Source organism: Podarcis muralis, chromosome 3, assembly GCF_964188315.1.
Source record: "Podarcis muralis chromosome 3, rPodMur119.hap1.1, whole genome shotgun sequence".
Classification (NCBI taxonomy): domain Eukaryota; kingdom Metazoa; phylum Chordata; class Lepidosauria; order Squamata; family Lacertidae; genus Podarcis; species Podarcis muralis.
The window spans coordinates 45,373,518-45,393,392 of NC_135657.1; the positions used below are offsets into that span (position 1 = coordinate 45,373,518).

At 42.0% G+C, this 19,875-nt stretch overlaps 1 protein-coding gene across 5 annotated transcripts in view; it reads right to left on the bottom strand.

Annotated features, from left to right (window-relative positions):
• Window positions 1–16,052: 16,052 nt before the first annotated feature.
• Window positions 16,053–19,875, bottom strand: part of MTR (5-methyltetrahydrofolate-homocysteine methyltransferase) — a 72,550-nt gene continuing 68,727 nt past the window's right edge. For all 5 annotated transcript variants that reach the window (XM_028724099.2, XM_028724097.2, XM_028724100.2 and 2 more), the window contains one exon: window positions 16,053–18,867. In XM_028724099.2, coding sequence (XP_028579932.2) covers window positions 18,781–18,867 — 87 coding nt within the window. In that variant the 3' untranslated portion in view covers window positions 16,053–18,780. The remainder of the gene's footprint in view (window positions 18,868–19,875) is intronic.

The window sequence follows — 19,875 nt, forward strand, 5'->3', positions numbered from 1 at the left end:
CTCCCATCAACCCTAGTAAGCATGGCCAGTGGTCAAGGATGATGGCAACTGTAGTTCAGCAACATTTAGCTAGCCAAAGGCTCCCTATACTTGCTGTATTGGATTGCAGTCTTAGCGGCTTCATAGAAGTAGAATGAAATAAAAGTTTATCATTTGTAGTACAGTATAAGTCTGACCCTTTCCTATTTGATCATTGGATTCAATTTAATATTTTTTCCCTATGTGCTATTGACTAATGCCTTGAAAATTGCATCTATGCTTAGTATTCTCAATATAAAGTTTTAAAGTTTTGGTAACATTAAAAGTTTATAAACTCGATAAAGTATGCAGACCTTGGGGCTCAGCTAAATAGGTTCTAGATAGAATGTAGTTGTGTAACTTCTGACTGCCGAGATTTCTGCAAAGAACAGTAAGATCAAAATTAAAAATAAATCTTTTATGAAGTATGCGCATTTTAAGGATTCCGCCTCTGGCAGACGTTCCCATTGTGTCACACCCACATATCATAGTAAAGGACATCAAAGTTTTGATGACAGAAGACTTGTTTTATGAAAATTCCAGAAATTCTGGTATGAATTTCTAAAAATGTTAGTTGGAATCCATAATTTTGACCCATTGTAATACTGTAAGTTTATTGGTCACTTTGGTAGCAATATACAAAATAATAAAGTTTTTATTATCCAGTGGCGGATAACTCATTCTGAAGCTGACCGGACACAGCTTAGAGCTCATTGTCAAGCCTACCAAGTGGCGGTAGCGACGGTGAAGAAGACTTTCTTCACTGCCTCTATTGCATCTGCAGAAAACAGCAGCAGGAGACTCTTTCAGGTGGTTCGCAATTTAGCGGAACCACCTGCTACATCGGGGCCCAGTACGGGCCACATGATCTGCAATGATTTTGCAAAGTTTTTTGAAGATAGTCGCTAAGATTCGTGAAGAGGTAGACTCCACCATGGGAGCAGGGCCGGGGCGGGAGAGTGCTAGAGTCCTGCCTAGTCAAGTTGCATGGGATCAATTCCAATCTGTTACCTCCGAGGATATGGACAGGCTGCTTGGACGAGTGAAACCAACCACCTGTCTCCTTGATCCTTGCCCAACCTGGCTTATAAAAGCTAGCCAGGAAGGGCTGGGCGATGGGCTTTGCAGGGTGGTGAATGCTTCTGGCTGTGAGGGAGCCTTCCCAGACCCGCTAAAAGGCGGTTATCAAACCGCTTCTTAAAAAAAACATCTTTAGATGCAGCCAATATGACCAACTATCGCCCAGTCTCAAATCTTCCATTCTTGGGCAAGGTGATTGAGCGAGCGGTTGATGAACAACTCCAGGCACGCCTGGAAGAAGCAGACCATTTGGATCCCTTCCAGTCGGGATTCAGGACTCATCAGGGGGCTGAAACTGCAATGGTCGCACTCGTCGATGATCTCCGGTGGGCTAGGGACAAAGGTGAGAGCTGTTTCCTAGTTCTGTTGGATCTCTCAGCGGCTTTTGACACCATCGACAATAACATCCTTCTGGACCATCTACAGGGGCTGGGAGCACTGTTATACAGTGGTTCTGCTCCTTCCTCCTGGGCCGTGTTCAGAAAGTGGTTGTGGGGGATGAGTGTTCAGACCCCTGGGCTCTCACTTGTGGGGAGCCTCAGGGTTCTTTTCTCTCCCCCATGCTTTTCAACATCTACATGCAGCCGCTGGGAGAGATCATCAGGGGGGTTGGGCCGGGTGTTCATCAGTATGCGGATGATACCCAGCTCTACCTCTCTTTCAAATCAGAACCAGTGAAGGCGGTGAAGGTCCTGTGTGAGTGTCTGGAGGCGGTTGGATGATGGATTGAATTCCTGACAAGATTCAGATTGAGGTTGAATCCTGACAAGACAGAAGTACTGTTTTTGGGGGATAAGAGGCGGGCAGCTGTGGAGGACTCCCTGGTCCTGAATGGGGTAACTGTGCCCCTGAAGGACCAGGTGCGCAGCCTGGGAGTCATTTTGGACTCGTAGCCGTCCATAGAGACGCAGGTCAATTCTGTGTCCAGGGCAGCTGTTTACCAGCTCCATCTGGTACGCAGGCTGAGACCCTATCTGCCCGCGGACTTTCTCGCCAGAGTGGTGCATGCTCTAGTTATCTCTCACTTGGACTACTGCAATGTGCTCTATGTGGGGCTACCTTTGAAGATGACCCGGAAATTACAACTAATCCAGAATGCGGCAGCTAGACTGGTGACTGGGAGCGGCCGTCGATACCACATAACACCGGTCTTGAAAGACCTACACTGGCTCCCAGTGTGTTTCTGAGCACAACTGAAAGTGTTGGTGCTGACCTTTAAAGCCCTAAATGGCCTCGGTCCAGTATACCTGAAGGAGCATCTCCACCCCCATTGTTCTGCCCGGACACTGAGGTCCAGCGCCAAGGCCCTTCTGGCGGTTCCCTCACTGCGAGAAGCCAAGTTACAGGGAACCAGGCAGAGGGCCTTCTTGGTAGTGGCACCTGCCCTGTGGAACGCCCTCCCACCAGATGTCAAAGAGAAAAACAACTACCAGACTTTTAGAAGGCATCTGAAGGCAGCCCTGTTTAAGGAAGCTTTTAATGTTTAATAGACTATTGTATTTTAATATTCTGTTGGAAGCTGCCCAGAGTGGCTGGGGAAACCCAGCCAGATGGGTGGGGTATAAATAAATTATTATTAATTATTATTATTATTTTATATTATCTCCTGCAAACCTTGATTTTCCTAATTGACATTCATAACTCTTCAGTGTTATTACAGAAAAAATAGATAGATGATAGTTTAATTATTATTCATCGGGAGTCTTACCTCATAGAGTTTCAATGTTTATTATTTATGGGATGTGATTAATCACCAAGTACCATTTCTGCTTCCTGTCAAAACCAGAAGGCTGTGTATTGTTAGTAATTGCCTGTAATTCTAAATGAGAATCCTAGTACATGTGCCAAAATTGTCCCTGGAAAAACCTGTTTTCTTCACAAATGTTCAGGAGAACAAAAGCATACATGATAATCCTAGTGGTTTGATATAGTTACTTCAAGACAATGATCAAGAAGGAAACTGTCTCTGCTGATTTAATGGGTGTGTTCTAACATTTTCCTCCCCTCTTTGTAATTTTTGAGAAATTGAAACTAAATCTAAATTACAGTTCTCTTTCAATTTCACCTCGGTGCTCAGCTATAGCAAACCACTACAGTGGTGCCTCGCAAGACGAAATTAATTCGTTCCGCGAGTTTTGTCGTCTTGCGATTTTTTTCGTCTTGCGAAGCACGGTGTCGGAAAAGTTTTGGAAAAGCTTCAAAAATCACCAAAGTCTTCAAAAACCTCAAAAAAGGCTACCACACCGCGTGCTATGAGTTGCTCCTCGAAGTCAAGTCGCAACTGTATTAACGGTGTTAAGAAAAAGGAAACAAACTTGCAAGACGTTTCCGTCTTGCGAAGCAAGCCCATAGGGAAAATTGTCTTGCGAAGCAGCTCAAAAAACAAAAAACCCTTTCGTCTTGCGAGTTTTCCGTCTTGCGAGGCATTCGTCTTGCGAGGTACCACTGTATTCCTCCTATTTTGGAAGTTCAGAGATGAGTATAGATCCTTACACAGCCAAAAAGGCATCATACATACAAGAGGGAGGGGGGTATCAGCAGGCTTGGGGGAACCTCAAAGTTTGCAGAAATACAGGGAAAGGGGGAGAGGACCCAAAGGAGGACAATCTAGTAAGCTTTGAGCATGTTTAGAGAGCATGCAATTCTGACTTATTGCGGGCAGGGGGGCGGAATGGAGTATTACGGAGGAAGATAGTGTTGGCTGACCAAAACACTGAACTGCAGCACTCTAGACATTTTGTTGCAGGTTCCACTTGTTAACAAATAAATGATGGACAAAGAAGATGTTTCCTTGAATCAAAAGTCACAAGATCATTCAGTTGCTTCCCTCCAACCAAAATAATACTGGACATGCAAAATTCATACATGACCCAAGTTATCTGGTTTACGAATTGCCACTCAAGCCACTTTGGGAACTCTCCTTAGCCTCAAATGGATCAGTCTGTACAACTTTGGCTTTACAAACATGCCCTGAAATAAAGGTAGCATGAATCTTCAAGTATGTTTTGAGCACTGTATGTATCAGTTACCATCATTTTATGTCTTATAGAATTATGGGAAGACTTTGATTCCAGTCAAGAGAAAAGTAATAATTGTTCTTGAATTTGACCCTAACGGAAGAAGTCCCTTTGATTTAAATGGACTTTCAGCCTTTAAGCACTTTCTCTGGTTGGAAGTTTCTTTAGGTTTCCATTCTTTTCCACTCATTTTGCCCATCCTGAAGTGATCCCTCTCCCCTGAAGTTTGACAAAGGAGAGGTGAGTAGAGAAGAAAAGTAAAGTAAAGCGTATATATTTCAGATGTCTAGTAACAGAATGGAACTTGCTACTGGTGTTAAGACACTCTTCAGTAAGCTTTTCATAATAAAAGTATTTTATTATGGCAGCTGAAATGGAATATCTATAATGTGTTTTAATGACCAGGAAAAATCAGTATTTTGAAACATATTTTTGTTTTTAAGGGTCACTGCTGCCACATGTTCAGACTTTCCATACATGATGGCTTACACTTAAAAAAAAAAAATCACTTTAGGGTTCAGAAAATCACCAAAATATTTGGATATTCTCCAGCTGTTCTTCCATATACAATATTGTATGCTTCTGTCCTCCTTGTTTGATGTACTCCATCTGACCTTTGAAAATCAAGGGTGACCTTTTCCTCCTCCTTTGCAGTGAGTTAAGAGAGCTGTAGTCATTGATAGAACACATGTTTTCTATTTACAACAGCACCTATCTCTGCTATCATTAGCTCAAGAGGGTCTTTGGCTATAGGACTAGGAAAGAATGCTACATGACAGCAACTGCCAGAGAGGACTGACAATCCTTAATGAGATGGATTATTGGTTTTACTCTATAAGGCTGTGGCTAGCAAATGTAAATTCTTAATGACTTATGAAAGTGGTGTGCATATAGGGAATCTCTGTGCTAATACTACATTAAATGTTTGACAGTCTCACATATTTTAATATAAATGGCATATTTTATTCCTAATTTTCTCCAAATAAATATTTATAGAATGATCATAATGCCTTGATGTTTAAAGCATTAATAACTTGCATTTCAATCCAAATCATAGTTACTCAGAAGTAAGTCCCACTGTACGGAATGGGTCTTTCTTTCTAGTAAATGTGTTTAGGATTTCCGCCTTGAGCAACCCAAAATGACAGTATTCAGGTACAAATTGGGCAGCTTTTCTTTTGCATTATCAAGGTTTGCAGTTTGCAGACAGGATTGTTTTTGTGAAATTTACCCATATGCAAGCAGTAAAAGGTAAAGGTAAAGGGACCCCTGACCATTAGGTCCAGTCTTGACCGGCTCTGGGGTTGCGGCGCTCATCTTGCTTTAGGAGACAAAAAAAAAGGTACCCAAGCAACCAGCTTCTTCTCAAACTCATTCTAGATTGACACTGGGTGATTCTTGCTAGATATTTCAGACAGTCACCCGTGAGTGCTACTCACCCAAAGTTAACCTGGGTTTCTCAGGTGAGTGTGCTTGGAATCACAGAATTGTAGAGTTGGAAGGGGCCCAAGGATCATCTAGTCCAGTGTTTCCCAACCTTGGGCCTCCAGCTGTTTTTGGACTACAACTCCCATCATCCCTAGCTAGCAAGACCAGTGGTCAGGGATGATGGGAATTGTAGTTCAAAAACAGCTGGAGGCCCAAGGTTGGGAAACACTGACTAGTCTATCTTGTCTATCTTGGTTAAGATGCTATTGAATGAGAAATGTATATTTCACAAGCTATACAAAAGTTTATGACTTCAGTAATTAGTGGGTTCCAAAAACAGCACCAACATGATACCATTTTAATACCTCAGGATAATGCCCAAACAGAGATACATACATGGGAATACTGACGTTTACAAGGTGCACTGAAAATTATTGAGATAATTTGTATGAAACAATTTGAAATGAATTATATAAATTGTTGTTGCTTTTATACCATTAAGGGACCCCTGACCATTAAGTCCAGTCATAGACGACTCTGGGGTTGTCGCGCTCATCTCGCTTTACTGGCCGAGGGAGCCGGCGTACAGCTTCCGGGTCATGTGGCCAGTATAACTAAGCCGCTTCTGGCGAACCAGAGCAGCGCACGGAAACACCGTTTACCTTCTCACCGGAGCGGTACCTATTTATCTACTTGCACTTTGATGTGCTTGAGAACTGCTAGGTTGGCAGAAGCTGGGACTGAGCAACAGGAGTTCACCCCGTCGTGGGGATTCAAAGCACCACCTTCTGATCGGCAAGCCCTAGGCTCTGTGGTTTAACCCACAGCGCCACCCGCATCCCTTTTATACCATTATAAGCACACAAATACAGATTCCATGGTACTTCTACCTCAGGCATAGGCAAACTCCAGCCCTCCAGATGTTTTGGAACTACAATTCCCATCATCCCTAGCTAACAGGACCAGTGGTCAGGGATGATGGGAACTGTAGTCTCAAAACATCTGGAGGGCCAGAGTTTGCCTATGCCTGTCCTACTTTATTTGCTGCACTAGTATTTTATATGCTGATGGGGCTACCAATTAAAATATTATTGCTACATGCGCACAAAAACTAGTACCAGTTTTTGTTTGAGACAACAGTGCTTCTTAATAGGGTAGCAAATGGAAATGTGCTACATTTGCTAGGCAATATTTGTTGGTACAATCCGGTGTACAAATATGTGAATTACAGCTAACCAATGAGTCTGAAGTGCATAACTCTGTCCTGAGTCTTGGCCATAGATACTATACAGCAAATATATCACATTCCCACTTGATGACCTACTAAGAAGAGCTGTATGTCAGATTACAATTGTTGATGTTTTCTACAGGCATACATTACTACGGCTACTGCTTACATAATCCACTTTTTGTACTGGGCAGAAATCGCATTGTACAGTACTTTACTGAGGATGGTTTTACACTCCTGTATACTTGTATAGTAATGAACAGAGCTACAACAAATTCTAGCTCCAAAGCGGAAAAAGCAGGAAAATCAATGAGGATTATACCCAACAGGAAAAAAGAAACACAATTTAATGGAAGATGGGGATTATATAACCTCAGTAATTACCTTGTCAACCAAAATAGATTGGGTTTTTCCCTGCTGAATGATACTTTCCATTGATTATCTCTAATTTAAATGGAATTAGGGTCTTTCAGACAATCAGACTCAGTAGAATTTTGTTCACACCTCAGTGGAAAACAAATCGCCCTAATTAACCAGAGTTCCTTTCTGACTTGAAGTTGTTTTGTCTGTGGTTTTCAACACACACCAGGATATAGTGAAAAGATACAAAATCCCAACAGAGCATGTAAATACTTATATATTGTATTATCTATGCACATGAAGTGTATAGCATGCAAAAGCAATACACTTTAGGGCAATTGATTTTCACTATACATTAAAAAAATATCCATGCTTCATAACCTTGATTTTGAAAAATTAATTATGAAATGCTCTTCCAGCCAGCTATTATTCAGTATATTATTCAGCAGAATAATATCAAAGGTATTTGAAGCATGTTGACGCATCCTTCTTAAATTTATATTTATGCATAGAGCTCAAAATAAAAACAATATAATACCTTAGCTTTCTCTGGTGAACTGAATGAGGCTTAACAAGGCTTTCAAATTTTAATATTGTATAAAATCAAGTACAGGGGAAGATAGGAGACAGAAGTAAGATGCTAATAATTACCATACCTGTCCTAAAGAAGGGAGGGCAAAGGCAAGCGATCTCCTGAGCTTAACCGTGTCCTGCAGTAGCACAGTTGCAGCTGGGTCTGGGTTTTCTGGCAATGATTCAAAAAGCAGGTGATCGTTCCTTTTTAGATAAACAGAGACAGCTTGCATATTGCCCCTGCTTTCTTGAAGAACACCAAACAGATCCAGTGAGGATAAGATGGTTCTCGAGCCAAGTCGAGCTCTCACACTTGATTCCTTAAAACAATTCAGATAAAGTTCCAAAAAACCCGACATTTCCTTTAGTCCGGACTAATTCAAGGAAAATAACAAACACCACTGATATTCAGGGAGATGGGAAGAGGAGGTAAGGAAAGGGGATCTATGAAGGTTGAAGAAGTCTTGCTCCTGCAGGAACCCACAAAGTTGGTGAGCAGTTTCCTGGATGATTCCAAAAAGCTGAATGGTTTGGAGATCTATAAGGTGTCCAGTTACAGGTAATAAGTTCCTTGTGGGCATAAGTATATGCCCACAAATAGAGAGCTCATTAAGGACAGCACTGGACAGAAATGAAATCCATTGACAGAAGATGCAGGGGAGTGTAAGCAGGTATTGCAATACAGTTTTTCCACTACATGGTGGCATGCATCATGCTCCTGAGCCCATTGGAGCATGCTTTCAGGTGACTGGCATGTCCACTGCGGGAAAGGTGGAGGTATTTGCTCAGGGAATACATTATCAGTGGAAGGTACTTCCACAGGAAAACCTTCTGTACAAACTAATGGTTGTCTAAGGGTGCCCACTTGCATTAGATGTTGTTATATGGCAAAGGTTCTGGGGCCTATGAGACGTGTACTTATATGGTAGTCCATGTGAAGATTTAGTCGCACGCACAACCACTGCAGTGTTACAATAGACAGCTTACACCAACGTCGCTTTTCTGGTGCCTTACAGTGGCCCTGTGCTCATTGCACAGAACACACTTAGAAAAGGCACATGGTTCCAGGGGATCTGCAGCGTTCCACGTGAACTGAGCTCCTTGGTAACAATATCTAATTGGGCAATCGGTTTTAAATAATTCATATTAATAGACTCTTGCATTTTATTCATAAATGTAACATGATGTGTGAAATACTGCTACAATTTTGTCAAGGGAAATACACAATCGAACCTGTTAGAATGTTTACTGCACTCTGCCAGTAAATACAGTTCACTGACTTTTATTTATCTGGCTTTATTGATTTCCCTGTAGTGACAGTTCAGCCCTCTTCATGCTGTTGCTTAGCCCTTTCATATACAGAAAATTTCAACATAGGCCTTCTCACAAGAGGTTAAAACCCAAGACAGTACTATTGAATGTCTCAGTGGCATAAATGCATTTTTTCCTCTTCACAGGTGCTCATTTTGCATTTGATGCATTTAACATTCAGTAGGAGTGCTAAGCTAATTATACTCTTATTAACATATGTTGACTTGACATTACACCATAAAAATCTGATTTTTGCCACGGCTTCAGTCTCTAGAGACCATTAAATTATAAGGTTTTCTAGTCACTTAAATAAGAAAGTGTAACATCTCAATGTTTAAAATGTCTAGCATAATGCAACAAAGCAAGTTTGTTCTTCATGGGGGGGGGGACAGAATCACATGTGACTTATGCCAATTTATGCATACAGCTGTTTTCTGACACACCTTGCACCAGACAAGAGATTGGTAGGTATTACTAGCTACATAGAAAATCCAAGAGAGGCTGGGGAAATATTAGCTATTCTCAATATTAAAGGGGTGAAGGAAATAAAATAGGTGAAGGGCACATCTTTTGTGAAGCATTTTCACGTTCCACAAAGTGGACTAGAGTGGGGTGTGATCTAAACACAAATGGGCAAAGTTTGATTAGTATGAAACAGCTGGGGAAATAGAATGAAAAGCAGAATGACTTCTTCAAGGCAAAGGAGAGCATCAGATGTCAAAATCTGCCTGGGGCTAGAATTCTAATTTTCCTCCCTGATGGACTGAATGCAACATTTTGAAGTGGGCATATGCGTGTTTCAGAAAAAGTGAAATGAGCTAAGATTTCGAGACCAAATCTTGGGAAGGACTCCACACAGAAACATAGAATTCTGTCACAAGTTATTTGCTGCCACTGTTGCATAGATTTTCTGCTGCATTCATATGTAAAAAGCACTTCAGATAACCTGTCACATGACTTTTTGAGCTACCTTGCTGGGGAAAGCACTCTAAATTCTATTAACTAGTCTTATACAAAGTGGTTATAATACACATTAGAGTATTGTGAATTCTAAAATTCACCATTGGAAGGAGAATAGCATTGCATTTTCCCCCCAACCCCCAAAGCAGAAATTTATCCCAATTATTTGGAGATATGCAGGAGCTATACCCACAACTGGTGGAAAAACAACTGGGGTTGGGTCATGGGAAGAGTAGCAGGGGGAAGTGGTGGCTACAGGACGGGTCTTAAGTACCACCAGCCATTTCCGCCCTGAAAATAATTCTCTTCCAGTATGACTTTGCATTGGAGAAGAGGCTGCTGGAGGCTGGGAAGTGTGACCTGACTGTGTAATGTGCAGTGCCAGCCTAATACATAAAGATGATTTGGGGGGGAAATCTCACCACTAATGGGAAATAAGAAGTGTGCATAATTGCAACAGAGCTAGCGATGAACTATTATGTAAATCATGGAACGTCATGACAATACCCCCAAACTCAAAAGCTTTTTTTTTTTTAATAAAAAAAATGGAAAATTCTATGACTTTCTAATTGGATGGCTTTTGCTTAGAATCCAGGAAATAGTTAGCAGAAAAACGACAATATGCAAGCTTGAAAGTCTGGCTGTTGTGTTTGCGTTCAGAAAGAAAAGCCACTCCCTTTATGCTGAAATACTTCTTATGTGTTGAATCAGGAGGCTGCTACACCTTCATCAATCAGGCTGCAGCCCAAATCAATAGCTGTGCTGCTAGGTTTTGTGAGGTGATTACTCTTAATTTTTCTTGGATGCTTTGAAAAGATTGCATCAAGCCATTAGCGGAAAAATTACATCTGCGGCAGACATGATAGGGTGGTATTTTCTGCCAGGAAAAGGGTTAAGAACAAGGGGGGAGATATTTATATGTGCTTCATCTTTTGGCTATCATTACACAGAACTGTAGATGTGATGTTCAGCGGCACCATGGAGGCAAAAGAATCAAACTAGATGTGATGTCAGTTGCATTGAAGGAATGACTGTGGCAGAGCCCAAGCAAGATTGGGATTGCAGCAGGCAGGACAGGAGTTAAGACTTTCCTCTGCCATAGTCCTGATGACCACCACTGGTACTATTAGTCTCAGGAGGGAAGCTTTCACTCCTTGCATGTCAGAGTTCAAGCTCTGCTTTGGCCCCATCTCTTCCTTTTTATTAGGCATTACTTGGCTAAGAAGAATGGCATGCTAATGCCAATTTGCCCAATACTGACAGCTGTAGACTACTCAATCCATTGTGTTGACTACTGATACAAACAACCAATGGGGCAACCTCTGTCATTTGCAGGTGTTTCAAATACTACACTTGCTGCTGCATTTTGCACTAGCTGTGGAATGTCTTCAAATGCAACCCCACATAGAGCGCATCCCAATAGTCTAACCTGTAGGTTACCTGGGAATGGGTAACAGTAGCCAGGCTATCCCCATCCAGGAAAAGCCATAGTTGGTGCATCAGCCAAAGCCACACATGGGAACTCCTAGCCACCAAGTCTACCTGAGCCTCTAGTGACCATGATGGTTTCAGGAATACCCAACTATTCACTTGCTCCTCCAAGGGGAGTGAAATCCTGTCTAGAACAGGGAGTTTTACCAATTCCTATATATGATAATTGTTCACATACAACAGATCCATCTTGCCCTGGATTCAATTTCAATTTATTGGCCCACATTAAGCCCATTACTGCCTGTAACCACTTGTTAAAGATTTGAACTGCATCTCTTGATAGCAATGAAACAGAGAGAGGGAGGGACAGACAGGCAGACTGCATATTGATGATACCTCCACAACTCTTCATATAAGTCTTCATATCAATATTAAACAAGATGGGTAGGTTTGTATAGGATTGCAGCCCAAACCCCTGTCGCTTTCCTGATATTGTTATCAGCTTTTGGGGAGGGCTAGGCTGAATGCCTGGGTTTTCTTCTAATTCTTGGAATAGCCAGGCTAGCTTCCTAGTGAGGTAATGGGTCATTAAGGGAACAAAGGAGGGGCTCTGTATGAGATAGCAAATGGGTGGGGCCCCTTCTCGCGGGTAATTAGAAAGAAAGCAGAAAGCATAGTGTTTTGGGAGTGATGTGAGCTTGAAGCAAAGCAACAAGCTGGGAAGATAGAGCGATGTTTGATTTCTGCTTGACTCCAAGGTTGCGTCTCGGGGGGATGCAAGACCCTCTTGGGGTGTTAATGCTGTAAAGCCGCTCAGGTTGTATATATAAACCATAAATGATAAAGACACCGCAGTCTTTGCCATGCCTCATTCTGAAGGAAACATGAACCCTGGGTAAGCACTTGGAACCCCTGAAATCTCATACAGCTCAGAGTTTGGGATGACGTGCAACAATATTGTAACTTTGACCTAAGGGCAAAGAGAGTGGTTAAGTTAGTCTTAGCCCTTGGATGTATGAGGCTTGGACAAGTGCCTTTTGGAGCTATGATCTTTTATGCAGGTTATCCAAACGCAAAGCCAATGTTTCTGACAACAATCCTCTACTGTGAGAAATATGGGGTGGGGGGTACTCCATTTGGCCTATGATGGAACTAAACCCATCTAGAACAGAATAATGGTTGCAAAGACGTTTATAGGATTTAAAAGCTTGCCACTTTAGGATTAGTTCTCATTAAACCAGTAAAGCTGTACCTGGGCTCTACCAGTTCAGACTGCAGGTTGGGGGGGTTATATGAGTCAATAATCCTCCCAACAAGCAAGCGAGTTCCCACAGATAACAAAAGAAATTAGTCAGGGAGAAAGGTTATCATACAGAGCCCCTATAGCATCTGGAGGATTTCTTTTTAAAGAAGAAGTGCATTGAATTATGTGCATCTCAACTTGTAGTCTGAGGCAGTCCAGACCACCTAATTCAAAACTAGACCTTTGAGACAAGTTACATCCTGAATTCCAAACCACTTAGCACAAGCAGTCCTGAAAAGTGCTAGTAAAAAGCCAGCATAATTTATAATAACTAGAGTACAATTTGTACCAACATGTATCTGAAGCGCAGTTTGTTAAATGAGCCCCGTGATCAATGAGACATCTATCTCAGTGCTTGCTGCCAACCAGCCTCCCCCCCCCTAAATAGCTGATGGATTTTCTCGCAAGGTCACAACTGACACATAAGTGCATAAAGGGTGTCGACTAGATCAGGTTCATGCTTTCTCAAAAAAACCCCACAACTGAATAGCAGGATTAGGCTCAAGTACCGGTACTTTGCAGCTCAAAACAAACTTCAGCATTAGCAATGCAGTATCCAACAGATACTGCACATGGTGTCTGCTGAAATGAATCATTTCCTGTATTAAAGCACACACGGAGAGGAATTTTGGTTTAATTCGCAGGGAGATAAACACCGACAGACCACTGCAGAGGTTTGTACAAGACACACTGAAATTCAGCTTAATGGCATAAAGCATTCACAAGCCAGCAAGCATGTGAAAAGAGAGCGCCAGGGAAGACTCCAGAGGAGTGGGAGGCTGCAGTGGCAACCAGCTAGCAGGATGATCAAGGAAGTGGGCGAAAGCAGCTGGAACGATGCGATTTCTGGGAACCTCCGGATCCCCAGGAAGTAGGACATTAATGCCACTTGCCAGGCACATGTGCTTCCCTAGGGAACAGGGTTAGCCAAGGTCAGCAGGAAGGAGCTAGTGGTAGACTTGCAAGGGCAAAACCCTGTAATACTCTTTATTAGTGCCCAAATTAAAGTGACATAGGGAAGAGGCAAATGTGGGAAGGTAAAACCGCTAAGTGATGCTTTGTGGTAATCTTTGCAGCCACACTGTTACCAAAGGACTCACTTCAGCTGGCACTCTGTGAATGCCCTTGAATGCCCTACAGGCGCCACAACTCCCATGAGTGCAGATTCTTTCCAAGGGCAACAGAGAAAGCAAACCTGGGTGTACCCTGGCTGCCCTCATCAGAATGAGACTACTTGTTTCTCATGGGGTTGAGATATATGCGAATACCTAACTCACCACCTGATCAATTTATCAACTGCCATGAGCTAAATATGGCATGCTGTCTTGATGGGCTCACGATCCTTACCTTTGCTCCCTGAAAATGCTAAGTCGTACAGTGGTGAGGAAATTGTACCGCTCTACGTCTACAAATTTTTGTCTTGAAGTAAACTTTCCTCTTGGCTCTGCCTCAATATAATTACATATTTTTCCTCAGGTAACCTTACTTTAAACCACCTTCTAAGTCCTTTATGGTTTGTCCCCAAGAAACCACTTTCTAAAATCTTTATGGATCCTCACCCAAGCTGTTCCAAGCATTTGCTTACTCAAACCACAAAGCAATTACACATTCAAATTTTAGTTCCGTAAATAAGCATTTTTTCTTCAAACCCACATCGGTGGTCCTTGCTAATTCCTCAAAATAATTCAGGTAACTGAAGTTACTGTGCAATCTTCATGTGCAATGACTCTGGATAAAAGATCTCAAAATATCTGTCTACAGAAGCAAATTCAGGTTGTGCGACTCCATAGGTGATCTCTCAAAGAACATCAGTTACATGTAAGCAACCTGCTATTTTTCCTTGAGGTCTCTGTGTAGTCCAGCATATGCATGACTTGGTAGATGCAACTGTACTTAGGAAAACAGGAAGTGGAAGACTCTGCCAAATGCCAGTTCTTGTGTGCACAACCAATAGGGACGCGTGTGGCGCTGTGGTCTAACCCACTGAGCCTCTTGGGCTTGCAGATCGGAAGGTTGGCGGTTCGAATTCCCTTGATGGGGTGAGCTCCCGTTGCTCAGTCCCAGCTCCTGCCAACCTAGCAGTTCGAAAGCACGCCAGTGCAAGTAGATAAATAGGTACTGCTCTGGCAGGAAGGTAAACGGTGTTTCTGTGCACTGCTCTGGTTTCGGTGTTCCGTTGCGCCATAAGCGGCTTAGTCATGCTGGCCACATGACCCGGAAAGATGTCTGTGGACAAACGCCGGCTCCCTTGGCCTGAAAGCGAGATGAGTGCCGCAACCCCATAGTCGCAATTTGACTGGACTTAACTGTCCAAGGGTCCTTTACCTTTACCTTGCACAACCAATGCACAATACTTTCTGGTGGAAGGGGTGGGCGAAGTTGGAGCGTTGCATTGGTCGGTGATGGAAATACGTATTGAAAGGACAAGGGATGCAGCCTTTTCTCTAGCAAAAGGAAACAGGAAATGAAAATGTCCCATGATAGTTCAAAGTCAGATCATTTGGCTGGGTTACAGTACAACATTGTCTACAGTGGTACATCGGGTTACAGACGCTTCAGGTTACAGACGCTTCAGGTTGCAGACTCCGCTAACCCAGAAATAGTACTTCGGGTTAAGAACTTTGCTTCGGGATGAGAACAGAAATAATGCTCCGGCGGCGCAGCAACAGCGGGAGGCCTCATTAGCTAAAGTGGTGCTTCAGGTTAAGAACGGACCTGCAGAATGAATTAAGTTCTTAACCCGAGGTACCACTGTATATGCATAAGAAGAAAACATGGATCATCACAGACACCATGTAAGTCACTGGCCTCCTTATTGAGAACACAAGACTCCAAACTGGCATAGCTGGTTTTATAGATGGATACAGATTTAACAGAAGGGTTTTCGAACTATTGAAGATTCTTGAGATCTAGAAGGGGACCTAAAGAGCCAAAGGAGCAAGGATAAGGATAGCCCCTTGCTGATGCTGACCCTGATGCTAAAGGCATTTGGATGGAAGTTTGGAGTAACACTACGGTATTAACAACAACAATAAAAAAGAATCATACCACCATTCACCCAAAGATTACAGTACTCACCTCTTGGAAGATGCCCCTGAGTCAGAGTGGGAAACTCTGGCAGGCCTAAGACCAAAGGGAGCTCACAGCCAGAGGCTCCATGGGTTGATTAGAAGCAATGGCTGGCAATGATACAGTTTCTTTTGGAAGGTGAGGCTGGAATTCCAGCCACCCCCACCTCCATCCATCATAAATAACTCCTGTTGCTTTTTCTTTCATCTTATCCCTGAAGATTGTGGCTCTACTTACATTCATTTAATAAAAGAGAAACAAAAATGGACAAGGCTATCTTTGACTGAATCAAAATTTAATGGCAAACTTTTGAAACTCAATATGCATTTATAATACAAAACATTATGAAAGTCAGAATAATGTACCGTTACATAAAGCACGCACACAAGCTTTGACTATTTAAACATCCATTTTCATATTTCCTGCTGCGCTTCACAATGCTCTGAATCTGCTCTATTGTTTGGCAGCTTAATAATCAAAGTTCTTGTTTTTATTGACATCAGCTGCTAAGCAAGTTGCATTGCAGATGCATCAACACCGAAAGGCAGCTTTGCTGGACTAGGTAACTGAAAAACAAACTTCCAGGAAGCAAGCAGCAGATTTTCCATTCACAGGCCTGGTTCACATGTCAAAGAGCCAGACTATGGCTTAGTGTGAACACACAAGCATTAGATTAGATCATTGTGGCTTACTTCTCTGCCATTCTGCTGCTCCATTGAACTAAGTCATGGTTTGGCATGTTGTCCAAATCCAGGTTTGTCTTAATAGTTTATGGCTAGTGATTGGTCCAGGAGATCAAAACTATGATCCCCTGACACACTCAGGTAAACGATGGTGTAGCTCAGTGCAGTTGTAGGACTACTGAGGACAAGAAAAATGGCTAAATTCTCTTCTTTGGAAGCCTGTGTATTTGCGCTAAGCCATGTTTTGGCTTAATGTGACACCGGCGTGCAAACCAGGTCACTGTCTTATCTATGCAGCCAGTATAACATTGATCCTTTTGTGAACTTGTCCTTCTGTAGTCAAAAGAAATCTACCCCGAGATATATTTCTGTTTCCTCTGTGGAAACTGCCCTCCTGATAGCCTTATCTGACTCTCAGTCATGTTATAGGCAAGGATTTCGTAAAGGGGATCAGCTGCTGCATTTTGATTTTACCCAAGTTGCTTTGGGTAAAATCAGAAGTCCAAGATCATTGGAGGGAGGGGAATCACAGTAACGCAGCTTTCCATTCCAGCATGGAAACAGGGGCAATGCTCTAGTGCAGTGGTGAGGAACATCCTAGTCCTCCAGATGTTGTTGGATTGCAACTCCCATCTATCCCAAACAGTATGACCAATGGTCAGACACAACAGAAGTTTTAATGCAGTAGCACCCGAAAGGCTAAAAGCCCTGGGGCTATCTAAGTTATTCAAGGAGTATGGGAAGAAGCCATGCTGCAGCAGCTTCCATGATACTTGGATAATGGAACCAGGGTACTCAAACAACTTTTCCTCAAGCAGTACTGAATACACTTATTTCAACTCAGCACATCACACACTGACTGGCAGTCTGAACCATTGGGGACATATCCATATGTCCACTCATCAAGAACAACCTGTTAAGAATTGTCCATCACATTTCAACTGTTCTTGAAAGGATACATTTGACCTTTCAAGAATGTCAAACTTAGTCCTGTTTTTTACCTTGTTTTCTGGAGTCAGCTCTAATCTATTGGTCCTGGGACAGGATCTTGTCAAGTATAACAAAATTAGACGCTTCTTTGTAGCTTAAGAAATGTAAACTGTTTACTTTCACTTTATTGAGGCCCCGAGCAGAACCTATCAAAACCTGTTTATAAATGATATTTATGCTTTGAATAAGAGTGCTATTCTCATGCTACAAGATAAAATGCATAAAATTCTATTGTGGAAGTCTAATCTCTCAAACTGGGGAAATTCAAAGAATCGCACAGGTCTTCAAAAATGCAATTGGGTGGGGAATTTCAGTGGAGATTTCAAGCGACCGACCTTATTATGGCAGCGGGTAAGCTAGTGTGGTGCCACACTTTAAGAAGTAAACACCTAAAGACTTAGAGAAGTAAACACCTTTAAGAAGTAAACACCTAAAGACTGTGGCAAATGTTGGTATATAACAAAAAATACAGGCAAAGAGACTTTCCCTAGTAGTAACAGAACAGAAAGCTTAACTACCTGTGAATATAAGTAGAAATTTAAAAATTCAAAGAATTACATGATTTTCCTGAGTCTACTAGAATAGTTGAGCTACAGTGAACAATCGGGCAAGCTTATTTAGAAAGACAAAGGCTGAAAAGAGAAATTACTGTGGAAATCAGAATCAAGGCACTTACAATCTCTGTCAGATTTCTGACTCTATTTGCCATTATATATACACACAGTCCAATCAAAGATCAGTGTCCTGTGATTATATTCATATTCCTGGGCAGTGGAACATATCAGTGCAAATATTTGTCTTAACATAATTTTTTATGGCTACAAATAAATAATAATGGCTGCGCTCAACCCAGTAACAATATTCGCACAGGGAGATAATTATGTGTAATGGGCTCTGTGTAGTGTTTCATTAGTGCTCCTCTAACAGCACATTTAAATACTAAACTTTTCTGATTAAAAGCCCCAACATCTTAGCAAGTCAGGAGCATTTCATGTATATATTCATCTCTTTTACATCGGGCCCCAAAAATCAAGTGGGAGGACCTTTTAATTAGAAACATGATACATGCGAACCTGTATCTATACATTAAATGGTCACCACATGTTGGCCATTTTAACTGACTTTCTATGGTGACCAAAACTAAAAGATTTACTCCATTGCCAAGATTTTTTTAGCTTTTGCTGTGGCAGACACTGTGGCTTGTTGGGGGCGGGGATGAGGTGGTTGCCTCCATATGGTACCTGTTTCTTGTGCGTGAGTCCTAAGCTTTGCCTTTTCTTCTCATTTGTATCTTTCAAGACAAAAGCCCCACCCTCAACGCACATACAGTTATTCTGGATCATATCCAAGAATGGGCCCCAGCCATTTTTCCACGTCTGCCACAGGCATCTTTTTCCTTAAGGCATAATCTTCAACCTGCAGAATGAACCAAGAGAGGGATAATTTAACATTTTAAGAGCTGAGACTTCAACTTCTCTGTGCAATCAAAGTATCTGAGAAATTAAGTCTCACCACCTCTGCTCTCTACACTTGCATCCTTTTTTATTTTTTAAAAAAATGCATTTCTACATATAAAGTATAAAACACACAAAATAAGACAAAAAACTAGGCAAACAACAAAGAACTTCCAAACTACTGCATCAAACACAAAATGTTCAAATTAGAATGTCAAAAATTGCAGATCCAAATTGGACATTAAAAAAATGATCCCAATGTATCTGCTTTTCCCCAAATAAACTGACTTGGACTCTGCAATCATCATCTGAGGCCCTTCTCTGTGTGCCTCCTCCATGAGAGGTCTCTCCGCGGAGGGTGGCAGCACAAGAATGGCCTTTTCTGTAGCGGCTTTCCGTCTGTAGAATGCTCTCCCCAGGGAGGCTTCCCTGGCGCCTTCATTACATATCTTTAGGCGCCAGAAAAAAAAATGTTTCTCTGTAACCAGGCCCTTGGCTCATTAAACAATCTATGGCCCTTTAAATGTGTTTGTTGGTTCATTCCAGTGAAACAACAGGTCCAGGGCTAGTTGGTGTGACTGCAGTCCTGCTTAATGCGTGTCTGCAGAGGCTGAAATGGAATACAGGGCAACTCATCAGCTTTGCCAAGAGACCAAATCCACTTGGCTCCACCATGCCCTGAACTGTTTCTATTCCAGATGGTATTTATAAGTATTGTTATGTAATTTTGAGAGTTTCTTCTTTCCTTCTCATCCCCCTTTTTTAGGCCATAGTATGCCTTTTAGATTGCCATGTCTTTTAGACAGTCCCAGCCCATCAGTTGAACAATCTTGGGTTTTTTTATTCATCTTATGTAAGTTTCCCTGAAAGCCTTTTCTGCTAAGGAGCTGGAGAGTGTGGGCCTTTTTTTAAAAAAAAAGTGTTTGTGATACTTCTTTTGGGATAGAAATCTTTAAAGACACAAAAGGTC